At 42.0% G+C, this 25,951-nt stretch overlaps 1 protein-coding gene and 1 long non-coding RNA gene across 3 annotated transcripts; one reads left to right on the plus strand and one right to left on the minus strand.

Annotated features, from left to right (window-relative positions):
* Positions 1-367: 367 nt before the first annotated feature.
* On the plus strand, positions 368-24,823 carry CTXND1 (cortexin domain containing 1). 2 transcript variants are annotated; one of them, XM_026036328.1, is made up of 4 exons: positions 368-432; positions 19,255-19,338; positions 20,504-20,675; positions 24,566-24,823. In XM_026036328.1, the coding sequence occupies exon 4, from the start codon at positions 24,620-24,622 to the stop codon at positions 24,797-24,799; it is 180 nt and encodes a 59-aa protein (XP_025892113.1). In that variant the 5' UTR covers positions 368-432; positions 19,255-19,338; positions 20,504-20,675; positions 24,566-24,619; the 3' UTR covers positions 24,800-24,823. The 2 variants fall into 2 exon arrangements, with proteins under 2 accessions (XP_025892113.1, XP_025892114.1); XM_026036329.1 differs by lacking the exon at positions 19,255-19,338.
* LOC112944819 lies at positions 10,445-11,549 on the minus strand. The gene is made up of 2 exons (XR_003248845.1): positions 11,462-11,549; positions 10,445-10,836 (listed from the first exon to the last, which is right to left on the minus strand). It is a non-coding gene; the product is annotated as an uncharacterized LOC112944819 (long non-coding RNA).
* Positions 24,824-25,951: the final 1,128 nt, after the last annotated feature.

Raw genomic sequence — 25,951 nt, forward strand, 5'->3', positions numbered from 1 at the left:
ATGCAAACTCAAAATCTCTCTGAGACATWAAAAAAACCAGAGGTTTGCTGCAAATCCAACCACAAGTTACAGAATGCAAACAACTTGCACAATAAAGGACTGAAAAACCAGCTGAAGGCAACCCCAGCCCCTTTGCCTTTAAAATGCCATGGAAGGCTGTCACCAGAGCACCTTATCTGCTCCCGCAAGCTGCGACTCTTCATCCTTCCCTTATGAAGCCCCAGGGGATTGCTTGCTTAGCATCCACCAGAGGCAACGCACAGGGCGCGCGGGCTCCGCAGCCGGGGAAGCCCAGCACGGAGCCAATGCACCCAGGCTCCCCGTGCAGACACCGTGGAGCTGAGCCCTGCCGAGCAGAGAGCCCCTCCGGCCGGCAGAGCCACGTGCGCCCGGGAGGACGAGCCACTCTCGCGCCGCTGAGAAAGCAATGCAGTAAGTGACTCTGCTATTGCAGCAGGCACCGGCTCCGGAGGCGAGGAAGGGACCCAAGCCTTGCAGCTTTGGCTGCGAGAATAAACAGCCTCTGGTCCACGGCCGGCGTCGGAGCTGCATGATTTTGTTGCTGTTGTTTCCAAAGCAAAGGAAGGAGCCGAGCTGCTAGGCAGGGACTAAGGGGATGCTTTTTGCGTTGCGTGCATGTGTGTATTGCAGGGGAGCGCTTGCTGCACGGTCCTGGGCTCAACTAGGGCTGCTGGGTTTGTAGCCTTTTCTGTAGTCATTTTTGGCAGTGTTTAAAGAGATATGCTGCTTAATAACTTAGCAGCAGCRCACAGCTGTGTGTTGTCTCTTAGTTCCACAGCACGGTTCCTATGCTTGGATGCAAACTATTCTCCACGCCAGCCCTCTCGTGCCGGATTTACAGCGACGGTGCCACTGGGTAACGAGAAATTGTAGATATTAACTATGTGAACGAGTGCGTGAATGAGTGCCTTGATGAAGCAAGTACTTGTATTTGACTTCATCGGGAATGGCTAAATTTCTAGTTGGAGTTAGAAACTGCAGTTTGGGGTTTTTTTTTTGGTAGGGAAGTGCTTCTGAGCAGGACTTTATCATAGCAGGGCTGTGGTTTCTTCTGATTTGAGCTCTCTGTTTCCGTACCCTGCAGACACAGGGRCTTCAGTGCGTAACGCGGAGGTGAGCGAAGGCACGAGCTAAAGTTTGGTTTGTAGGAAGTCAGATTTTTGCGTAGCTTGAAAGTGCTCAAGAATTTAGAGTCTGGGCAATAATTGCAGGCCTTTGGCAGAAACTGTGCAGAGTTTAAAGCAAATTTGACTATGCAGTTTCCTTTCTGCTAGTTTAGGGATTAATATTAAGCTGCTTTGCTTTGGTTTTGTGGTACAGGGGTACYGGATTACTTTTGTTATTGCAAATCACTGGAAAATATCTAGGAAAACTGCACTGTGGGAAAAAAAAGAAAAGATAACCTTCCTCATTCGTGTCGCTTTATGTCATTTTAGTTTTGTACAAAATTCATCATCACTTTGTTAAAAGGCACAGTTTTACAAACCAGGCAACTCGAGTTTCTGCTGAAAGACTTTTTGCAGGGATGCTGCTGGAGACACCTCTATCGATTAAGTCCTGAGAAGAGCTAAAGACACTGACAGATACCTTGGAATTAGAGTTCCRAGTTTTCACACCTTACAATTTAAGCAAATTTTCCTTAAGAGAACCCCTGTAACATGAAGTGCTACTAGGTTGCAATCAATAATTAATAAATGATAACTATTCTTTGGTACRTGCACAACTCTGAGGAGGAATAAGTCTACAATGAGGCCAAGCGTCATCAGAATCTGTTCTGCTCCCCTCTTCCCTTCCTCTCCTATCCCCACCTCTCCCAATTCCTTCTCGTCTTGAATCCAATATCTGTGCATTTTTTTACAGTAATGAGCTCCAAATCAGCATTTATCCCCAGTTTCCTCACCTACATATTCAGCAAAGTCAATAATGAACTTATATTCTAAGTAGATTATTATCAGATAACTCTGAGAGAATTATAAGCCTGGCATTGATTATCTATCATGTGGAAATATCAGGGATTGATCTGTAACCAGAACGTATTCAAATGTAGCCAGCTTTGATGACATCATCAAATACTTTCAGGTAAAAAAATTGCTGTAATTTAAAAAGTCACAGTTTACAAATAATTTTCTCCCTAAAAAGAGATGTATTTGGGCAGAGGAAAAGAAATGTAAATCATAGTTGACGTTGGAAAGATACTGGATTCATAATGAGAATCACAGAAGGAAAAGATGAAAAGATGATAGCGGTTTTTATGCTTCCATGTAATTCTGAATTTCTAATCAAAATGCGTGTCCTGAACCRGAAAGTTAGAATTATTTCCCAGACAGTATTGTTCATGTCAGAATTTAAATGGAAAACAGTAAGTAAAAATATTACAATTTTTCAACAGTCCAGAAATATATCAGCAAACAAGTGTTTTCAATTCTTCATTCAGTCTTTTAAAAAGAATTGTGAGGGTAATATTGGCAAGAGCTTTGATTCATAAGTCAAATCTCCTTTGTTCCAATGCAGTCTAATGGAGAGCCACACAAATGAAAATGTCCAAATATAAAATTATATTGCCAGTTATCATTTGCAAATCAATTTTAATTAACAGCACATTCTAAAGACTTATAATCACTTAGACCTCTTTAATTCCTATTGCTTTTTTTTTTTAATCACTTGTTTCCCTTGTAAAGGCATTGAGAAAAAAAATCTTCCCATACAGTATGAAAGGTGGCTGCTCCATCTTGTAGTTTAAGTACCAAATCCAAAGCCTCCAATACCAAACTGTATTAAAGAGTATACAGTAGATGGAGAGATTTTGTCCATAATTTGAAAGCACAATAGAAAAGCGTTGTGCTTGCAACAAGAAGCAATGATGCAGGCAACGTCACACTGGAAAATGTGGGGTTTAGCACATTATCAGAGATATATTTAACTATATTTGAATGAGAAGAGAAATTTTCTAGATGCTTGGAGCTATTATGTTAATAAAAACTTACAGGTAGTGATAGCCAAGATGTGCCATGTGCAAGGTTAATACTTAATTTCTGACTACAGAATAAAGAACATCATCTTCCCTTTCTGTTATTTAAATGTAGAGTTTGGGATGGCGTCTTAACTACTTAGATATGCTGAATAATAAACTTATTCATATGTAATGACTTAGAACATTTGCTTTATGCTGTGAACATCAGGATTGAATTTAATTAGGATTTTCATATATCCTTAGACAATCCACTTCTAACAACAAAATGAAGATGTTAAGTGTCGCTTAGAACTTAAACTTCTTACGGAAGGGAATTGCTTATTACTCCATAATAGTGACAACTCAGAATACTTTGCCACAATAGCTCTGTAAACCATCTTCACTTTTCAAACACACACAATTCCCCAGAACCTCGCTGTGCAGAAAGCAGCAGTGCAGCAGTGTTCAAGGAGGATTAAAGGACTAAGATTGAGTACTTTCTAAATGCTGCTGCTTGAGCTGGTGCTTTAAACAGCAGGGAGAAAAAAAAAAAAAAAAAAAGTACTTGCCTCTTCCAAGGGCTGTTTAAAAAGTAGAGAGATATGCACCTAAAATACACTTAGAGAGAACTTGCTAAGTGCCTTGCAAGGTATCTCCAAACTGCACCTGTAAGGCAGGCTGACCTTCAGAAGACACAGAAGAACTAGTTCATGTTTCCTGCACCTTATGTGTCTGCTCTTTAAAGCCATAGGCAGGAATTCTGGCATCTGGCTTTTTTTTTGAGGATGATCCAGTGCAGTGAACGTTAAAATAAGGCCATGAAAGTACAACATCCTAATAAACTTGATGATGGGTTTGACAGACTGCAAATCAGACATCTGATTTTCACAGAAACATCCGGAGGAAACTCCAAATGCTCCGTGCTCAGTACTGAATCCTCATGGATTAGTTCATGGAATTTTTAGTGATCTTCCCATCACTTTTGAACAGAAATACAGAGAAGGGAGCGTGTAAACTAGATAAAGGTTTGCCTGAACAGTGGCCACAAAGCTACRCACTGCTTCTCAGCATTATTTTAGCAGTTAAATTTCAGACCTACTTCATCCACTCTTGGCAAGCTTAAACCGCTGCAGGTCTTACCCATAGGTATTCAAAATTCATTACAGATAATGAGAGAAAGATCCATAACAAGAAAGGGCTCCGTATCCCCAGTGCCAGCCCGTACTTTGCCCAGACTAAAGGTTAGGAAACAAAACAGAGGCTGCTGAAAACACAGATGCTGTTTTTTTTTGCTAGAAACAGAGGACTCATTTCTTTTTAATCACAAATCAGAGTATTTTTTTTCCCCTTATTAAGGCTGTGCTTTATACCTTCAGTCAGGACTCATGGCAGGAAGGAACCACATGGTTAAGCAAGTCTGGAGTGCTGGTAGAAAGGCCTCCCTCTTCTCTCCTCCCTTACTGATTTCATGGAGAGAACTTGCCCCGTAATGGTCAGAGAGGTCCCAAGGAGTCAGAAACAAAAATATCAAAGCTCATCATTGATTTATCAAATGACTCATTTATTATAGGATATCTAGGGAGTCTTGGCAAGAAGTGGCACGAGGCCAGGAGGGGAGGTCACCAAGCTGAGAACTTGCCAGAGATGTGACTCCCATTATAAGAAGTCCAAGGGGAGAGTAATCCTTACTACTAACACACCTAAAACTTGAGTAATCCAAAACAAAAAGGACTGAAGTCTATAAAAATCTAAATACTGCATTGCTTTTGTCTTCCATTTTCTGGGATTCTATAGGATTCACACTTCAAAACTTGTATGCACCAGCACAAGAAAACATTTTAGAAAGATACATTTGATATCCTTGTAAAATCACCTGACAAGAAATACCTGCATCACCACATATAAAATTGCACAAGCTTAAAGTTAGATTTACTCTATATTTAGCAACACAGGTTTGCAAAACATTGTTTTGCTGCAATTTTTCTTCCTATTTTACAGCTCTCTCTCCATGTCTCAAGGCCAGGGTAAGTGATTCCTAGAAAAAGGAACTGAAGAATTTCTCATTGTCTACATGTGCAAGCTGCTAGAAAATACCATTTCCTGGATTATATTCTGCTACTGAGTTCACTATATCACCAGAGCAGCTCTGCAAGCCTTAAGCAAAAGGCAACGAGAGAGGAAATATTCACATAAAGCATCGATCCAAGCCTCGTTTAGCTCCAAATGTTTTTAAGAGATTTCTCCCTCCTCTTTTCCCATGTATTTTCCAAAATCCCCTCTGTATTTTTTTCTGTATTATATTCTCTGACCACTCAGACTATTTGCCCTCCATCGTAGCACTACAGCATTTACACTTCTCATTTCCATGTTCACCACTAGTAATTTCTGAAAAGAAGCAGAGATTTTCCTTTGCAGRAAATACTTGCCTTCATATAATTTTTCTACTGCCGAATCTTACTAATGTTTTCTTTTAAGAGTTGCCTGCAGAATAGGAACAGGTGGATAATCATATTCTAGCAAGCAGAAAAAAAAAAACCCTAAACCATAATTACTTCCATAATGTTTTTATCAGCCTTCTTGTGCTTTGGGTCTCAACCCCAAATCAGCTGAAGAAAATGAGGGCACTCCCACTAACTTTGGATCAGAGCCTAAGAAACTTCCATGAAAGGGATATTGAGAATATTTTCAGCAATCTGCAGCTATTTTCACTTGCAAGAGTTGCTTTGCTTGGGGCCCAGAGAAAAATGAAAATAAAAAGGGAGTGGAAAAGATCTAGACCCTGCAAACACCAGGCTTTGTGAGCGACCCTCTCCTGCGTAAATACCCAGCCTGTCATCAGGAGCATTATCTGCCCAAGTCCTTGCACATGCAATAAAGCTTTATGTCAGAACTGGTACAAATGCTCAAGTGACTTSTCACCCCGTTGCTTTCTAATAGCACTTTGATTTAAATTACACATGAAACACAGGAAAAATGKTTTTTTCTTCAGAAATGACAACATGAGAAAATACAAAATCTGTGCATAACCAAGTTTTAAGCAGACTAAATCACTTTTTTTTTTTTCCACAAAGAAATACTGCTTAGGTATATTTTACATGCAAGTACTCTGCTACCTGGGATTTGACTTAGACTTTCCTGTAAGTATCCTTAGGTCTCAAAATGCAGCCCACTGAAGGAAACTGAAACAGAGATATGCCCTTTCCTAGCTTTTACTTCATATAATGCTAATAYAGGAAAGACTTTTCTAACAAGTAATATCTTCACACAAACGAAATGATGTCTCTTAAAAAAAAAAAACCCAATAAATCAAAATTTAAAAAGAAAATGAAAGCAGCCCATATACCACAGCAAGGCTTCCTTAAATAGGGTTTAGTGCTCAAGCATTATTATTTTTAATCTATAAAAGGAAAAGCAATGTGTCACCTGAATGGGTMCTGGCTGGATGCGCCTCTCTGTCTCAATGAAAGCAGATGAGCATTGCAGCGAGCAGCTAAGGAGAAAAAGTTCACCTGAGCACCACTGTATTTAAGCTGGCCAGCCAAGATTATAGAGCAAACAAGCCCAAGACCTTAGTGGTTGCTTCCAGTGCTATCCTGCCCCAGCAGGACTGAGTTAGGAGGATGCTAAACAGCCTTTGGGGAGCACCTTGCCTGTAATAGCAGGAGGCTGCCTTGCAGGTCCCGCTCCTTGCTCAGCCACAGGTGAGGGAAGCCCAGGCTAAGAACTGCAGAGAAGGGCTAAAAGGGGCCACCTGAGTCCAGAGAAGGCTTTTCCTGCAGCTGGGACCTTGCTTCAGGAATCCTGCTACATTTTTTAGGCAATATTTAATCAACCAGTCACTAGAACTGTCCTCTAGCCTCTTTTTCTAGGGCTAAAGTATAAAGAGATCAAGCAGAGAACAAGTGTTACCTCCCAGCACAGGCAGACACAACACCCAGTTGAAGCAGTGGGGCAAATGGCTCACAACTGGTTGGACACCAAGCTTGGTTTGAAAGGCCCCGGAGCTGCTGCTGCCGAGCCCAAAGGTTTCCTTTTTGGCTCAGGTGCAGAAATGAACCTGCTGYCTCCATCCTTTGCACCTGACTGGGAGATCACTGATGCAGATAGCAGTCAATTTTCCTCAGCTCCACACAAAGCAGTGTCAATGACATTGTGATTTACTCGTTCTTCGCCTTCTTGGCAAGGCTCGCTTGCTGCTATTTATATAGTGAGGTTTCATTCCTTTAAGCAATGTGCTCCTTGCTCCAGCCTGATGGCAGGGAATAACAGCGTGGTTTCATGGACACTTTAGTGCTTATGTCTCGGCTGCTCCTACTCTGGAGTCCAACCTGCAATGGGAGCTTTTCTTTATSCACACAAAGTAGACCAGATGAGGGACAGATCTAGGTCAAAGATAAGCTTTAAACATGTGAAAATTTAAATCTTTAAAATAAAGTTTAATTGTAAAAATTTAGTTGTTTTTATCCCAGATCTATTCCCTGGAAACTCATAGCCTGTTGTTGGGCCTCATACATGTTTTTGCCATTGCATATTATGGAGCAGGCATGGAGAGCACCAGGCATCTCCAGAGGCAGAGGCTAGCCTGATCTATAGAGTTAAATAGTTTTATCCACCTCCTTTCTCATAAAATACCTGCCTTAGCTCTTTCCTTCACTTGCTCCTCTGTGAGATTTGTATGCTGTTTGCAGTGAAAGAAGTAAAAAACACAATATTTAAAATTTCTATGGTGCTTCCCTGGGTTGTAAATATATGGACGTGTTATATGTGTAATAGCTGAAACCTGTCAGCCTACACACCACCTCCAAGTGTGAAGAGCCAGTCTCCCCACACATATAGAGGAGCAACCGTCGCTATTGTAACTTCTAAGGATACATCACCTGCATTGCTTGATGACTTGAAAATATAACTCTACCTTATTAGAGGTGTAATAAAAGTCCCCTACCATATCTGCAATTATTGTCAATAGTAATAATGTGTATTACTATTCATGTACACATATTCACTTGTATGTGAATAGTAATAACTGAGAGATAACTGCAGGAACTTCGTTAAAAACAGCTCTAATATAGTTTTGTAAGCTACTTYTGGAGCTGAAAGAAGTAAAAGTCTTACCTTGCAGACATCTCATCTCCAGGAAACCTCTGTCTTTTTAGTGTACTTCAAAGCCTTGGCCAACTGGAAGCAGAAGCTATCAGAAACTGCTGTAGAATGTGTTTGGAAGCYGACTCCAGCACAGAACTTTAAAGAAATGAATTTGGCATCTGAAAAAAGGTTTTGTGGAACTGGCACTTTCTAAGCAGAGGACACAGAGAAATTTGGCAAGGTCTGCACATACATTGCCGAGATTTTGTGTCACAAAGGGGTAGCCCCAGATCTTCTAACTCCAGCTCAGCTCAGGGCTGACTTGGAGGTCCCCCCTTCACAGGTCTGGGATTAAAACAGTGCTGGGTAGCCTAGGCCAGTCTCTGCCTGGGCAGGTGAGTGTTAGAGATTGTGAGAAAGCTCAAACATTCAGAAAACCTCCGTGATTTTCTGCATTTCTTACTGCCCACCAGCGAAAGATAAAGCTTTAATAAAGAGAGTTGTCAGGAAATTAGCATGGGAATGTTGGGAAATGAGTAATTATGCCTGCTTTAGATTATTCAAATTGAAACACTTTTAGAAAGGAATCATTTGGAAATGGAAATCAATGATGGTTGGCACCATGCTCAGAACAGTGCTTTGGGACACAAAGTACACAAATGCTCTGCTGATGTTTTGGACACCATGCAGGGGAACTTTCCAAGTGATTTTCCACCGTGCAGCAAGGAAAATACTGCTTTAGCCTTATAAATTTACTTATTTATGTGTGGACATCTTATGCAAACATCAGCCAAGCAGGAATGCCCACAGCAGATAAAAAGCAGCAACAGAGAAGGAAGAAATGCTGCCACTTCAGGCAGAATTTTATCTGTTGAAGTTGGAAAGCATGGGATGCTCTGTATCAACAAAATCTTGTTTCTGTATTTGCCGAAGGATCAGAATGATTGTCTTTAGCTTCATTTTCTCCCAATAGCTTGCTTGTGTAACCATCCTATGTTCATATATTAAAACATGGGGCCAAATCAAGAGGTTGCTTAATTGATATTTTGAGCTAGACATTAGTAAACATTATAGAACACAGGGGAACAAGTCATTCCACAGGAAAAAACAAGGTAATAAAGGGAAATCTGTACTACCTTACCTACCCCTTCTTGTTGCTTTTGCTTTGGTTTTTCTAACTATATCTAATTTCTTCCTCCTGCTTACACTGAGTTTCTGGTACATGTGATAGTTTACACCACAGTTACACCTGTTCCAAACAGATCCTTGATACTTAACAGTGAGAGCACAAGAACAGGGCATTGAGCAGGGCATTTTTACTCCAGGAAAGCCACTATGGAATAATTGGTGTCTTGCACATCAAATATGTAGAAAACTTTAAAATTTGATCAGGAAAAGAAAAAAATCTCCACCATTTCTATTGGATTCACTAGATTTTCTGAGAGAAGATGTTGCCTGTAGAAGGCAAGGAGATTGCAAGCMGATATTGACTTTATTATGCAATCGCCTAATAGCACTTTTCTGAAATATCTGGAAGTTTTGGTGCTTTGCAAAAGTCAGCATTTTTTTAGAGCAGTTTAAGCCATAAAATAGACAAGCAGACATCAGGGGAAAAATAAGAATAGCTGTTCCTTCRCGATTTTTGAGTGATTGGACTCATTTCCAATTTATCCTGTACATGATTTATTATTTAATCTCCTGCTTTACTTGATATTAGCAAACAAGATCTTCATAATCTGAAGCTTTGTTTTCCCTCCGTTATTGATGCATTTCTCTCTCTGGGAATGGATTTTTGCAAAGTTTCTACAGGAGAGATCAGAAAGCAGGAACAGTTGCTGAAGAGTCTAATGACTGTGCCAGTTTTCCCCAGCGCAATGCTGTTTCACTGCTGCTCTTAAGCACATTCCCAACCTTGAAAGGCAAATCAAAGAGAATTTTAAAATAAGGAATAATATTAGAAGATCAAATATGGAAGGGTGAGGAAAACCAGACAGGATCCAGCACTAAATGGAAAGACAAAAATCAAAATTGGGACCTTGTATTCATGATGCTAGGACCTGGGTGTTCCTTCTGATTGTTGTATTATAAAGAAATAAAAATCAATAAAGTCACCAACTCTAGTGTTGTGTGAGAGAAAAATAAGGGTAGCACTGGGACAGCAAAGTTCCTGCATTTTTTTGGCTTTTATCATGTGCCACATGGGATAAGTATTGCTTCCTTTTTTCCATTTGATCTCTCTGTAAGAGTATTTTCATTAGTTTTACTCCATGATTTGAAGAATTGAACATAATAAAAGAACTCTTTCTATGCGTTTTTTTTTKGGGCAACATTTTATGACTTTTTTCTTATAGCTTGTTATAGTCCATGTTCTTTTTTGCACATAGACCTTAGCACAGCTAATAGAAATTTATTTGATGAATGTCTCGTTCAGTAAGTGCTTGAAAACCATTGGCATACAGAGTATTAAATAACTAGTAATGTTCTTGTAAAAATATATTAAGCAAGTGAGAAAGCTACACAGCTCTTGGATGAATAATAGCTGTGTGAAATAACTCCTGATAATGCAACAAACAGTTTTGGGGTGCTTTTTTCATTTTTTTGGAGTAACTACTGCTTAAAAAAGGCAACACCAGTGTGAGTGTAGAGCAGAAGGAGTTCTCTGGGCTCATTTCCTTGCAGTCCTTGTCGAATAGGCTGCGTTGGCTTGCGGAGCAGAACAACCGCAGTGATTCTCCAGGGAGGCTGCGGAAGCGCCGGCCCATAAAGTCCTTGCTGGCTGCTCTCTAGGAAAAGTTTGGGAAGGAATAAGAGAACTTTTGGAAGTTGGGGAAGGAATAAGAGAACTTTTCAGCAGAGCACCTATAGGAGGAATAAAAAGTAGTTTCCACTTACTGCAATAGAAAGGAAGGCAAGAAGGTAGAAGTGATCGTGGGCACCTGGGACCCTGCCCCGTGTCACCCTTCCTGGTCACCTTGCCCAAGGCTTTGTCTAAACCCCCCCCAAAGCAAACAGGGCCGGAAAGGGCCTGGGGTAGCGACCATGTTGCAGCCAACCCATGTCCCTCCAACCCACCCATGGGATCTGCCCCACGCCAGAGCCACCTTATGCCCATTGAGCTGTGGATGTGCAAAAGTATTCGTATTTACTCGATCTCTATTCGGCCAGTAATGACTCCTGACACATTTCCTGCAAGCTGATGTTGTTTTTCCTGCTTGATTGGTGTGATAATAATAAATACATTTATTATTCATTAAATGATATCAATGTGCATTAATATGCATTAGTATTGCTGCGTGACATGCAGATCGTGGCCATCCCATACCCTTCTCATTGCGTTTGTCATATTAACAGGTAAATATCATAGTTCAAAGTTGCTGAGTGTGGTAAGGAGCAGGTGACTTTCCTCACCATATGTTAGTGGCTAGGTCATGATGAGAGCTCTTGACGAAACACAGCGCTGAGGATCACATCCCTGCTCCTGCTGGGACACTCCTATGAACTGGCTGGGTGAGAAGACAAGAAATTTAGAGGGCTGTTGAAAACGTGAACGTTTGCATAAAGGGCTTCATCCCAAGAGGCACCTGGGTTGCCAGATGATGGTGCAGCCCGTCACCCTCATTCGTGCAAGATAGCCACAAATCCCTCAAAGCCAGAATGCCACATTCTTCACCACACCACGCACTGGTGAACATCTCCTTTGCTAACCCCACTGCAGTTAGAAGCCTGAAGCAGACCTGAATCTACTTGCTGCAGCTCCTGCAAATTGCTCATTACCAAAAGTTCCCCCTTTGATACATTAAATCTTGTTTCGATAGATGTGTAGTAAGATCAGGCATTGACAACTGAGCTATTGTTTCAGGCAAATGTTCCTTAACTGGCTGTGTGAACCTGTGCTCTCAGTAAGCAGGGGGTGAGATTTACTACTCGGCTCCAAAATGAAAAATTCTTACGTAACGAATCCAATATGCACAAATGAAATGCTCTTTGAAAGGTTCTGTACTAGGAAGAAACATCTAGCAAAGTGGATTTCTGTCTGCTTGATCCAAGCTCACAGTTCTTTAACTGATTTTGTAATTACTCTTGCAAGACAAATTGATTTGAGTTTCTAATGACTGCTGGGTCAGGCTGGCTGTTTATTTGCTTAATTAATTAATCTGACCTTCCTCCCATTTGATACTCAGATGACAAACATTCACTTTACCAGCTGTTTGGATGATAGTCTGAAACACTTAAGATGTCAAAGGCTTTTTATTAATTCTCTAAGTAAGTTACTCCTAGTCATTTTTTCCCAAACGTGCCTGGTAAGCATGGATTTATAATGTGTTTTTTTCAGCTCAGCTTGATATCATCCGTCACGTGGATTTAGATTAATGTTTACACATTGACCTAGAGGTAAGAGATAGTTGCTACTTTTTGAGAGATGAGGAAATTATTTCAATTCCAGGGAGGATTTCATCTAAACACATTAAAGTTGGAAAGTTCCTCCTTGCTTAACCATGCCTCAGCTTCCCACCTTCCAAAGCCAGAACTGGAGCTTAGAAAGCAGGGAATCCCTACATTCAAAGAAAAGCGTCTAACAGCACAGGCCATATTTTAACATGCCTATGCAGTGTTATTTCCTAGCTAATCTCACTACTAGATAAAATCCACTTCTGAATGGTCTGCAGGTAAAATGTTCATTCAACCCAGGAAAGATTCCCCAGGTAGCTTTAACATATGGGTCTGTTATTTACTCAGCACATCTCTCGAGGGCTGCTGACCTTGGTAACGTTACGTGGACCAGATCTTTTGTGAGCAGGCTCTCTTACACCCTTGCCACACTTCGCCTTCTTTAGCAAGAAGCTAATATGCATCTCTTCTAGCATGACACTTGGTGTATTTACAAGAATTAAATTTTACGTCTGTCTCCGGCTGTTTCCTGCCATCTGCCCAGAAAAGCTGCAGGTCCAGTTTGGGTTGTTGTGCAAACAAATATGGGAATAAATCTTAGTTTGCAAAGTTCAGTTTGCAAAGGAGGCTTAAATAAGAAGCACAGCGTGTCAACTGCAAGTCTGATTTACAGACTGGTGAAACCTTGCAGACTTCTGCTGTTAAAGCAGCTTCCTTACAGCTTTGGTTAATATATTTCCCTTGGATCTAATGAAAACTTTCATTTTACTCAGAAAACAATAGAACAGATTATATGACTTTGTTTGTCTACCTCTAGAAGAACTCTTCAATTCTGCTGAATTTTTGGAATTGTGTGTCTTGGTGTAGTTCACTCAAAGTTGTTCTAAGTACCTAGTTCAAAGGAGAACAGGCTCTATCCTGCCCTAATCCCTGGGCTTGCCTTAGCTCGTCCACGATAAACCCTGCACGTCTCACACCTTTGCATCCTGACCCACACACACGGGCTGCTAGAGGCACACAGGTGTTTGGTTGGTCATGGGGAACATAGATGTGAACTCTGGCCCCTCAAAGTGCTCTAATTACATGTAACTACCATCTTACATTGCATGTCCTGAGGCCTCCCTGTTCTCTTCTCCATTATTCTTTCGTATTCTCTTGAGAGCTCTCATTTTGTATCAGTATAGAACAAAAAGAAATTTCAGAAATACTAGCTTCTAAACTTAAAAAAAGTCCTTCAGCCATCTCAAACAAATAATTCATGTTAATCCGCAGTGACCATGGGCTTTATTACTCATACGAACTAACCAATGTCAAAAATACCCAACAGAGTGATGAAAAACAATAATCTTTCATCACTTAAGACCTACGCTGAACCATGGAGGAGTTTAAAGGCTTGTTCTCCTGCTTCACTCTCCCCTTCCTCTGCCAACAACTTGTTTTATGAACCCTAACTTTTGCTGGCATAGGATAGAGTAGGAGTCACTTGTGAGGCCAGCACTGATGGAATAACACAAGGCAGAGCTGCAGCTGAGCAGCAAAGGGCGAGTGCTGCTTTTGGGCTGAACATCCCGCCTTTGCAGATGCTCCCAGCTCAGCCATGGCATATTGAGCCTGAGGGAGATCTTGGAGTCATGCCCAACCCCGACACATAGCAGTGGGATATCTAGAAGACTTTGCATGGAAAATAATCCAAGGGGAAGGAAAGAAGAGCTCCAAGGAGAACTTCAGCTCTACGTTTGCACATATACAAAATTTCACCATAGAAATGCRCATATATAAAATTTCACCATAGAAAAAGGCCTTTAACAAGATATGATGAGGGTMTATATGTATTTTATATATTTATACACACACACACACATATATATATATATACACACACATCTTAAAAGTGTATCAATAGGGAAAAAAAAAGCTAATGATAACTTGCTACTTGCCTAGTTTTAAAGATCATTGACTAGACGCTTGGTACAGAGCTACATGCCTGGAGAGGTGTTGTTCACACAAAAGCAATTGCTGCTATCTTTTTCAAGACACGTTGATTTAGGGATGCAATTATTATCTGTTAGATGCTTACTTGTTTCTGTCCTCAAGTCAAGTGTACTGCAAGATAGCCAGCCTCCGTTGCCCGCATTTGCAATTAAATACACTTCCAAGACCACAGACATAAATTGAGTCTGCGGCAATAAATAAATAAATACCAATCAGTGGTCTGGCAGAGACCCACAGGGACACAGCTTGCCTTATTGCTCGTAGGACCAAGCTATTTGAGTTCAGATGCCTTTTATGCATGAAAAGCTTTTGAGGAATCTCATTATTATTGTGCTGAATAAGTAACTATAGAGATTTATCCTAGAAGGATAAAATCTTCCTGCTTTCAAAAAAATCAGAGCTAAACCACAAAGATGTAGTAGATATTGAAACTGCAATTGCACTGTGAGTTCTGATGCGACTTTAATGTATTTTTAATAGGAATTTTCCAGGTACCAGCCTTCTACTGACCTTCTACTAGTTCTGTTGAATGCTACCTAATCTCTTATTGTAGAACACGGTGAATTCTGTGTTCACATTAACAACCCAGCCTGTGATTTTGTAAAGAGCAAACATACTCTTCCTCATCTCCCTTCTTCCCAAACCARAGAGTCTCATTTTCCTTAGGGATTTGTAAAGCAGCAGCTAACTCCCTTGACCGTTTTTCTTTAACCAAATGGGTTGCTTGCAAATTACAATGATCTTAGACTACTGGAAACCAACATAATAAAAATAGCTTTAAATGAATATCCAGTGTTGAGGCTTGAAACACACGTTCTGAAGKTAGTGTGATCTCTGCAGAGAAGAAAGGACCTTCCAGACTGCTGAGTCAGAGCAGGCAAACCCTCCTTGCTCGCTGTGTATTAGGTTCACTCAGAAATGCCTGTGGCTAATGGTGCATTAACAAGGCATTGGCTGTAGAGCACTGTTGGGTGCTCTGCCAAAAACACAACCTTTTATAAATTGAACAAATACAAAGATTCTGGCAGTCTCGTTTCGAGCGACCCGCTGGCAACCTACTGATCTAGCTAAAGACGTGGAGATGGAATGTAATTGCATACACTGCTTTTAATCAAGGACCAAATTTCTAATAATCCACTGAAGTAACAAAGAAAACAACATCAGGCTGTAATACATGGCTGGAATCAAAGCTCCTTTCAGGGCAGTCTTAATTAAAGAGTGTCTCTGGCTGCATGTTCTATAGAATAATCAATGAGCTTCCAGCTGAGGAAAAGACCTTTCTTGATTTGATGGAAAGACTGCACATGCATTTACAGAGAGCGCAGTCAGCAAACGAAAAATAAAAAGGCAGGTAAAACTCAGGCCCTGGGCTGAGTATTTGGTAATTCCCTGAGCCCCAATATAGATTGGCACAAGTTGGATGGAGGGAATAAAATGGCATGAATCCTGCACAACAACCCAAAATGAAGCTATGGCCAAGGCTATCGGTGGCACAGATCCCCCAGGGCTGCAGTATCGTGGTCCAGCTTGCAGCAGTCCCCAAGGCTAGCCAGGTACTTGAGGAGTGCAGAACCTGAGCCTGCCTCAGAAGCAAGGAAGAGGAGCAAGGTAAGAGTCACTGGGTGGCTTTCCACCACCTGGACCTCAGTCTTTGGGGGCATGGAGATAGTTCTTGCAAGCACCGAAACAAAAGTTTTATACCCTATGCCCCCAAAGTCCACTCAAAAAAGAGCTAGTTGCTTTGCCATTATCTGAGATCATTTTTGATCATTCTCTGTCTTTGATCAAACATGAACTAATTCTACACGAACCCCCCCAGCACTTGTCATAAATACATTTTTCAGCTAAAAGATATTGCACGTTTAGAGGCTTTTTCCCTCCTCTGTAGCCACGTTATAGCACAATGACCTGTCTCAGAGGGAAAACACATTTAACACTACATGCAGGGACTGCTTTTGCCAGCCAGCCTCTATGCTAAAAGATAGTCTTGGGTACATTYGATTTACTAGTATGGACAAAGCTCACATGTCCTGCGAAGGACAACAGAGGCCATAAAGAGCTAGGACTTAGACCAGAACCCTGAATGATCCTCCATCTTCAACACAATGGGTCATTTATCCTTCTACCCAGCCTCGCTTAGTGACACACGCGGCTCGGAAGCTGCTATATTTGGTAGGTACCTGCAGAGCTGGAGACCAGAGTTCAATTATCCTTAAATTCTTATCAGGATCCTTCACTCCCGCCAGGGCTGTCATGGAAATGTAATGCATGTCCTGCCTCAAGGTTTTGGTTCATTTGTAATAAAAATCATCTGGCCTCTCTCCGAAGGAAAATGCAATCCATCCTACAGGAAGACAGTTGGAAATATAGTTTATCTGGATGCCAACTGGATTCTCATCAGGAGTTTTTGTGCAGTATTCGCCTACAGAACTGTACAAAACGGGGCCTAGAAACTGGCTGGTTTTCTGCAGAGCTGAACCCTTGTGGCTGTTCCCACTGACTGCAGAAGGTGCTCCAGGTGCTCAGCTTTTCTGAAAAGAAGCCAATACTTTTTCTCACAGTCCTTAGAGTTGTAACAGGAGAACTGTTGTGCTGAGGAAGGGGGGAGGTTGAGGACATGGAAAAATCTAGTAATGACATTTCTATTTCTGCCAGYAAATTTTAGCCAGAATTAGATAATACGTGACAACAAAGGAGGCTTTCTACCTGGAAAGGGTAAGTAGCAACAGGTCTCTGCATGTCTCAGGTTGCAGAATAGCTCTGCTCCCTGAAACAGCCCYGACCCAAGCTCATTTCAGGCCTGCTGGGGCTCCTACCTTCTCGTTTCTGAACTTCTATTATATTTTTCTCTCATTCCTAAATTCAGAAKGGGGATAAATCCCTTTGTTTGGGCTCATTGTAACCGATATTTTCTTAGGTCTCCCCAGAAGGATTTTGTATTATTATTATCCTTATCCAATAAAATTTCTAGGCTTTTGGGCACTGTTCTGCCCCCCTCCCCAACAGATGTTAAACAACATTTAATACTGTATCAAACCAGCATTATTACATAAGAGTATCTCTAAATTCCATTTTTTTCACTGAGGCTTCAGTCTATCAGATCATAATAATTCTGCTGACATCAGGCCTCTGATAAGATCATAACAAAAAAATGGGAAAATATCATAGCAGATCAGATGCATGAGCACACACTACAAATGCTCGTCCTTACTGTCCACAAGGGGCTAAACCAGCGCTGAAAACGGCCCCAAGCACAGGGATTTAGATGGGAGCCCAATATAGAAATTATAGCAGAATGGAGAAAGCATAAAACCTTCACCTCCCTCTATAGCAAAACTGGCTGTTTAACACTTTTAGCTCAGTTTTCCCTCTAGCTCAGTTTTCCCTCTAGCTTGGTAAATGAATACATTCTTAAACCAGGAGTTTCTTCATTACTAAGACTTTGACTTATGTCAAACACATCATTGATAGTCACGCTCCAGCGGCAAGTCCTCCACGAAGCAGGGCTATATCACACAGTAGATGGTCACGTAAAAGAGAGCTGCAATTTTATCTCAGATTGCACATCCTGTATTTGTAAAACATCTTCAAAGCAGAAATAGGGAAAAATTCCTTTTTGTTTTTAGCTCTTCTCAGTTTTGCTGCAGYGAAAGATTTCCACATAGTTTTGTGTACAGCTCTCCTGGCTCACAGCCAGGGTTTAATTTATAAAACGTAGCTAACAGGGACCACAGGCATGTTTGTCTCCTTCCACGGGATTTAAACAGCATACAGAGAATATGGTCCATTAAACTGAGTTCACATAATATCCATTCAGCCCTTGCAGGTCTTGGCATAAAGGCCAAGTCCATCTGTTTCTCTAAGACTCCTTTGTGTTTGCTGCTCACCATGATTAAAGGGGATGCCCACACTGAGTGATAAGAGAAGCAGCTTCAGCCTCCTTATCAAACCCYGTACTGAGTGAAGGATGGTCTTGGTACAGACAGACACTGCTTTGCAAACCCACCTAATCTTTGCATATCATAGGTTATTACTTTACGTTTTCTGGCATTCTCTATTAAAGGATTTCAACGTCTGAGGGATTTATGTCCTCAAAAGCCCTCGCCGGCAGAGGATAAGCCTTGCATGGCCAACGATGGGGTAAAGCTTGCTGCAAAACCTCTGCAGCTCTGCTGTGCCCAGCGGATTGGGAGGATTGGAAGGGTCCTGCAGTGCACACGGGCAATGCCCCTTTTCTTTCCAACATTGCAATTCCATCCAACTTTCACTCAGCCAGCTCAATAGCTCTGAACAGCAACTTGCTCCCAAGCACAGCAGTTCTGGGGGGGTTGCTCTTGCTTTGCTAACAAGTAATGCCACGTGCTCCTCAAGTGAAAAATGATTATTTGATTTAAGAGGAGGCTCTTAAATTATAAGCAACCCACAGTTATTTTAAGGGCATCTTGCATCTTTTCTGCAATGAAGATTGATGCTGCTCTTGCTGTGGGGTTATAATAAAGAGGAAGTATTTATGCAACAGTGATTTTTAGCATTTTCTTCAGATTGATGTGTTTATTTGTTTTCATCTTTTGCGAAAACCATAAATAATGTCTTCGCTCTTCAGAGGGAGTACTGACATCCCGTAATTTATGACTGGTTAAAAGTAAATGTGTTGAGGGAACGTTATTTATCTTTTGACCATAATAACTGCGTGGGCTACCCTGAATGAATGCGCTCTCATAAACCACGCTGATTCTAAAGAGCTGAAGTCAATAATTAAAGCTACCAAAGAGAAATAATGGACTAAAAACAAATACTAAGCCTTCCTGTGTGTGCTACAGGTGCACAGAAGTCATGCTGACAGGAAGCCTCATGCTTCAGGCTGAGTGGCTGAAATGAAGTATTGATTTTCTGCTGAAAAGATTGTAAGTAAAAAGGACAATTAATTTTTAAATGAGGGTAGTCGTTAAGTTACTGCCCTCTGGACATAGGAAGAAGCTCATTTGTCCATATCTACAGTACGTCACTTTGTGCTCAAAGGCAGTGGGTTTTTAATCGAAACTAGGTTGTTAAGAATATTAAGGTATGATTAAGTGTGCAGTCTCCCCTTTTATAGCTCTGAACTTCAAATTGAGGGCAAGTTCATCTGACACACACCAAAAAAATTGCCCTCACATTGGCCCCACTCACCAGCTGTGATCGTGTGCCCTGGGGCAGCCCTTTGTGGTCCAGATGGAGCTTGGAGGTGTCGTCCTTGGAGCATCACATCCAGATCTCTGGTCCAGCGAGCACCATTGGCTCAATGAGTCTCACACGCGTGGTCAAACACCCAGGAACAGGGAGGGGGCTTCTTGCCCCTGGGATGGCTGGGGGCATTGCTGGCCTGGGGAGCTGCCTGCCAGCCTGTTTAAACTGATCTGGGGCCACGAGGTGCTGCAGAGGGAGGCAGTGGGACCCAGTGGGAAACAAGTGGGTTCAAGGCTTGGTCTGGCAGATATTAATTTGCAATTAAAAAAGTAAAAAAGCATGTAAAAAATTAGCATCCCAAATTGAGCCAAAAGATCCAAATGACTCATAGTCTCCAAGTGTCTCCAGGTCCATTCAGCTCATTGTTTTAGGCATCTGAAATACTTTGCTTCAATTCTGGCCATTTTCTGTTAAAAAACATTAACCTCAGAATGATTTTGAAGCCCAAAATGTGGCTGGCTTCATCAAGGTGACAAATGAAAGATGTGGCCAGTTTCAAGGCGTTCTGTAACATTCTGTTCTGGGGGAAAAAATGTGCTGAAACCAGCTCTTGCTGGTACCGCAGAGTTTTAACAAACTTTCTCTTTTCAATTGCTTTAGGAAAAAAAAAATTAAGTGGCTTTGAAATTATCTTTAAACTAGCTAAAGAAGGAAGGCAGACTTGCGGCCAGTATCAGTTCAGCTCATCTGTTCCCTATAGCTTAAAAATGTGGTTGTTTAGGAAGAAACACACTGATAAAACTTTGGGTCCGTCCTTTTCCTATATCATGGTTCTTCTACTAGGGAAAGTCCAAATTGCATGATGTGCAATTCAGAATTTTATTTTATTTTTTTAAATCCCAGAACGCGTCGCTGACAAGGGAACTGCTTCCAGGTCCAGACACCCGGACACAAGCACCACGCAGTGAAAGCCACGCTGACTAACGCAACCCCTTAAACATGCCTGCAAGAAGGGTTTTGACTCCACCATGCTGGCATGCCTGGATGTGACAGGCTTCCTGCCCCAAGCTGGAAGGTAGGGCTTTGCTTGCATATATCAAATTAAATAACTTCCCCTTCCTTCCTTTCCTAATCCCCCGTACAAAGATCTATTATTTGGGGAAAGGAGCACAGGAATAAAACGGTCAGCTTGAAATATATCTTATGGGCTGAATGGAAAACCTAATTAACTAGACTTCTGAACTGCTAAGGTTTAAATCAGGTCTCTGCAGTGTATGTGGGACGTTATTACCTTATATTTAAAGTGACAGCTCTGAGATTGTCAGATCTGGAAAAAAACCCACATCTTTCAAAATACCTTGCTTAGATAAGAATGAACAAGCTTGGCCACCCCAGCCAGTACAAGGGTTATGGGCCTGCAATCCATGTTGATGTTTTAAAGAGTCAACTGTCTCTGCTTGTGTATGTATGAACATATAAATGAAGGGAAAAAAAAAAAAAAAGAAAAAGGAATAAAAGGAATATATCCTCTCCTCTGTGGCAGTCCTTAATGAGAGTGTTGGTGAGCACAAAATGTAGAGTATAGCAAAGCTAAAGTGCTCAGGACTGATTCTTCTGGGGATGAAGACAAGTTCTTCTCCCTGACCATCTCCCTGGCCATCGCTCCACATGACTCCCAGGTTTCTGTGCCTGGGTATCAGTCAGACRAGCTCCCACAGGAGGGACCCCGGCTTCAAAACCAGATAGTGCCAACCTTCCTGAAGGGGCACAGCTGCTGCCCGGCCCTGGCCGACTRCACCCCAAGTTTTAGGAGAGCACATCCTCATGGGACAAATAATATGAAACAGGGACTCTCCTTCTTCAWCTATTGGCTTTGTTTAAATAAATCAGTTCTCAATAAATGTGAAGAAATTAAAAAAATATATTATCCTGCAGTTGGGTGCTGACATGCTGCAGAAAGTCATTTTCAGCTATTCAGAGGAAACTTGAGCGTTCGAGTGTGAAGCTTCGTAATTGTTTCTGCTAATCTTCCTCCTCCGTCCCCTTCCCGCATCTGCTGCCAGCGTTGGCAGTGCCGGGAAATAAGAGCAAAGCATCCAAGCAAGCAAGCAGCTTCTCCAGCAGGAGCAAGCATTAGCTCCAATGGATGGGTTCCACACACCAGCCCAAGTACTGCAAAGCCACCCTGCAAACTCATAGCACATTGCAACAGGCTGTTCCTTCCCTATCTCRGGGAGAAAACAACTCCTGCTGCTCCCAGAGACCTGATCTAAAACGTGTTCAAGCACCAATAACTCCACTGGGAGAGCCCAAGCAGCCTCCAGCACAGCCTTTTTCCAGCATCTGGATGTGTTCCGTGCCAACACCACTGTCTCCTCTCTGCCGAGCCCACTGAGATGTCATTGCCGTAATCAGCAGCGCAGAACGTCACCAAATGCCTTCTGACAACTGCTGCTCCGTGCGATGCAATGAGCACCAGCAGCAGCTTGGTGCAGACTGGCCAAGCTGCATGGACAAAGGCAAAATTCCTTCCTCCAACAGCGCTGGCGGGCTGAGAGATTCGGGTGAGCGATCAAGCTGTGAGTGAACAGAGCAGCTTGAAAGCCAGGGCCTTCTCACCAGCCAGCACTGAGACACACACATTTTCCTCCACTAGAAACTTAATAAGTAGCAGCGACTACATCATAGAAATATTATTGTATTCCCAGGGACAGTACAGGATTTGTACACTCTAAAGAATACAGCTGTCTGCAAAAGAGGCTTGTACCTCACTGAAAAAAATATAATTATTTTGGCTAAAAGGATCCAAGCTGTCACTGCAATATTTGATATGAACTACAGCTCAGATATGATACTTCCATTCTGTTCTCGAGGTAAAGCTCTCTGCCTGGTATGTCTTTTCCATGGCATGCTCTTCCCTTTGGAAGAGGGAAGATCTCATCTCAGGAATTTCATAGGGAACATCCAGAGCCCCGAGAAAAACTGAGCACTAGAACCAAAACCTCCACCAGGTTGTGTGATACCATTTGGAAGAACAGTATTTCCATGGGATGGATCTCTCACTGGAGTCTAAAATCTTTGAGTTTTTATTTTTATTTTTATTTTTTTTAGATTACATTAAGACTCTTTTGTACGAGGGTACATTTATTTGAAAAAGCAATTTTTCAAAGATGAGTACTTCCAGAAATTTCTCATATTCTGTGGGAAGAAACCTATTGTGGAGTAACAGTACATGATACCATAGCCAAGAGGTTAACATAACATAAGGATGTTAGGGTCAACCTYATGTTAACATAACATCAGGAGGTTGGTCCTTCACAAGAGTACTCCAGTCAGGACTGAACAACACTAGTAGTTTTGACAGCAAATCATTACTTGTGCTGTGCAACCTTGCTGCGTGCCCATGCTTCACACAGCTTGACTTTCTGAAGACTTCTCACCAGAGCTGACAGTGATCAAAATCCCTCCAGTGCTTCAGGCTAAAAGTCATCTTTGTGATTAAAACAGACTAGAGAGSCCAACTGATTTATCCTAGTCTTGTAGGGCCAGGAAGTAGGAAGGCTGATAAAAAAAACTTGGAAAGGGGCAGATTATGAGACAGAGATGGACGCTTGATCTTTTCAAATAAAAGATCCTCAGTTCATGATGACAGATATCATGATACCATGATACGGTAAAAGCTCTTAGGATGTAAGGGTTGAGGAGCCCCTGGCGCAGCAGCCCACTGCGGCCCAAGTCTCCTGCTCATGCAACAAGATACTCAAGGACATGCTGCTCCAGCTAGATGCTGGTGGAGCCCATCAGGTGACTGGAAATGCAGCCAGGCAAACCTGGCTGGACAGGAAGGGGCTTTGCAAAGTTATGGAGAGCAACGTTTGGTACCCAAGTTTCACTCAAATATCCCCTTGGTCATCCTAMCCAATTCTCTTCTGCAGAATAAATACAGGATTGGTGCTCAGAACAATTACTGCCTTTGGTGGAGGCAATTTGATGCTTTTAATTTCAAGGAAATATTTAATATTCTCCCATTTTTACAATAAGCCTCAAGACTTCTACTTCCCACCCTCTCAGAGGACTTCTACCTCCTACCCTATCTCATCAGGAAAAGTTTTCCCCATCCTCAGGCAGTGACTCATTTTATGAAACAGGTCAGTTCCTTTCCTTTGGCATCACCCTATCAAGCGATCTGTGTTGATGGCTAATGAGCTATGCAGAGGCAGAGCCGCGAGACAGATGGGAGCCAACCTGTGCTGAACCCATTTTGCTTATGGATTTGGATGACGAGGTCAGAAGAGACCTTCAGATACGCAGAGCTCTGCCTCAAATAAAATCATCCTGCTAATCACAATCACCTGCACTTCTCCGGGTAATAAACAACCCACTGCAAAATGATGCAACTCCTGAAAGTTTTCTATTGCCTAGAGAACCTAAGATCACTCTAGATTAAATGATATGGAATATAAGTGCTCATAATCATCACTCTGCTTTGYACCAGTGAGAAGCAGTGAGTGTTTGGACAGAGAGTAAATTTGGGACAGAAACAGTCTGTTCCACCATTTGTCTGGTTTTTCACACTAACAGAGGAGAGGAAATATTTTTATAATTGGAAATACTGAGAAAAGAACAGTGTCTGGACCTCTTAAAAAAAAAAAAGAGAGATGGTATTTTAAGTAGACATTGATTATTCACCACTGCTTCTTTTCTTTGTTATATTAACAAAGTTTTTAAGCTGGCCAGTATTTTAGCAATAAACACTCATAGTCTAAATGAARAAGTCTGAGCAGAGAAAGTTCGGATACGGTTCTGCTCCTGCCTCTCCGAGTTACTGGAATTACAGCATCTTTTACACACAAATCTATTCCCTCCAAGGATGGATCCAGGTCAGATTCTCCTTTCTCAGTCCTATAGTTTCCCCACACCCAGGGGGAGCAGTCGCTTGCATTTTCCCATGTGTTTGCTTTGCAGGTGGACAACGATGTTAGGAGTAAATATAAAGCCAGATGAGGAGCAGCACCAGCCATGGAGGGCCCGACCCCAGAGCCTGTGTTCGTCGATGTGGACAAGGGACTGACGCTAGCATGCTTCGTCTTCCTCTGCCTTTTCCTGATCGTGATGATCATTCGTTGCGCGAAGGTCATCATGGACCCGTACAGCGCCATCCCCACGTCGACGTGGGAGGAACAGCATCTTGATGACTGAGAGGACTTCACCAGGCACAGCCATGAGATGCTGTGGTCTAGGAGACCTTTTCCCCACTCAGAAGGCTAGCACACACCAAACAGCCATTTTCAGATACACCGGGCAACAGCAATATCTCCAAAAGCACATAGTCTAAATATTCTTACTCAACAGATCAGGATAACAGCAGGCCATYCTGGCAGCACAGCTTAATACTATGCAGCAACCTTTCTTTTAATGAAAAACAGTTATGATTTTAACTCTAGTAGCACAAGAGACTGTAGGCTTTTCCTAATATAACTCTTGGTCTAGCACAGTCTGTCCTCCCTCAGTATTTCCCATATATCCAGGGTAACCATCAGAAGTTGGAAAAGCAACAGGAGCATTTTATCTTCCCTGAAAATAGATTGCTTCAGATATCCTCCTCAGTCATTATATTTGTGTGTTTCCAAAAGGTTTTACAGTTTTGTATCCTCAAGCACTGCTGAGTAGCAGCTCTAAAGCATCCCATCTGGGTAGGGGACATGGCAGCAGGGTTTCTCCTGACTTCCTTGCTTCTGCATGTGCCCTCCCCACCAAGCTGCAGTCCCATCTCCAGGGCACAGGATATAGAGGCACTCGGAGCACATTTCCGAAGGGGTTGTCATCAACCTTATCAACCCTACAGCATCACCTTGCCCTATACTGCTCTAGAGACCCTACGTATTTTACCACCTGCCATGTGTCTGTGGATTAGCCAGGTGGGTCAGATCACTTGTGGTGATCTTGCTGGCCACCAAAAGTCCTTGGAGCAGAGCTGGGACATCACTGGCTTCAACTACATAGAACTTGCACTGATTTTTTTTAAAGAGCCACTCATAACTGCACCCAGCTCGTGTTTCAGGTGGTCACACAAGTAGAGTAACAAACACAATAAGACAAAAACATAGTTTCTGGCTTTGTCCCCAAGAAATAAGTATTTGTCAGCTCTCAATTCCAACACATTCCTCAGCTTAGCCTCTGGAATAACATATGGTAATATGCATTCTACCTCGGAGAAATTCAGCACCTTTAAATGAATTTTCCCACGGATTGTAAGGTGAATATGTGTACATTTCCCTTCTTCAGTTCACCAAGGCAGCCATTATGGGAAAAGGTATGAGTGAATGGAGGAGCATCAAAAATTTGTTTTAC

Source organism: Nothoprocta perdicaria, unplaced genomic scaffold, assembly GCF_003342845.1.
Source record: "Nothoprocta perdicaria isolate Ctin4 unplaced genomic scaffold, notPer1 scaffold_176, whole genome shotgun sequence".
Lineage (NCBI taxonomy): Eukaryota > Metazoa > Chordata > Aves > Tinamiformes > Tinamidae > Nothoprocta > Nothoprocta perdicaria.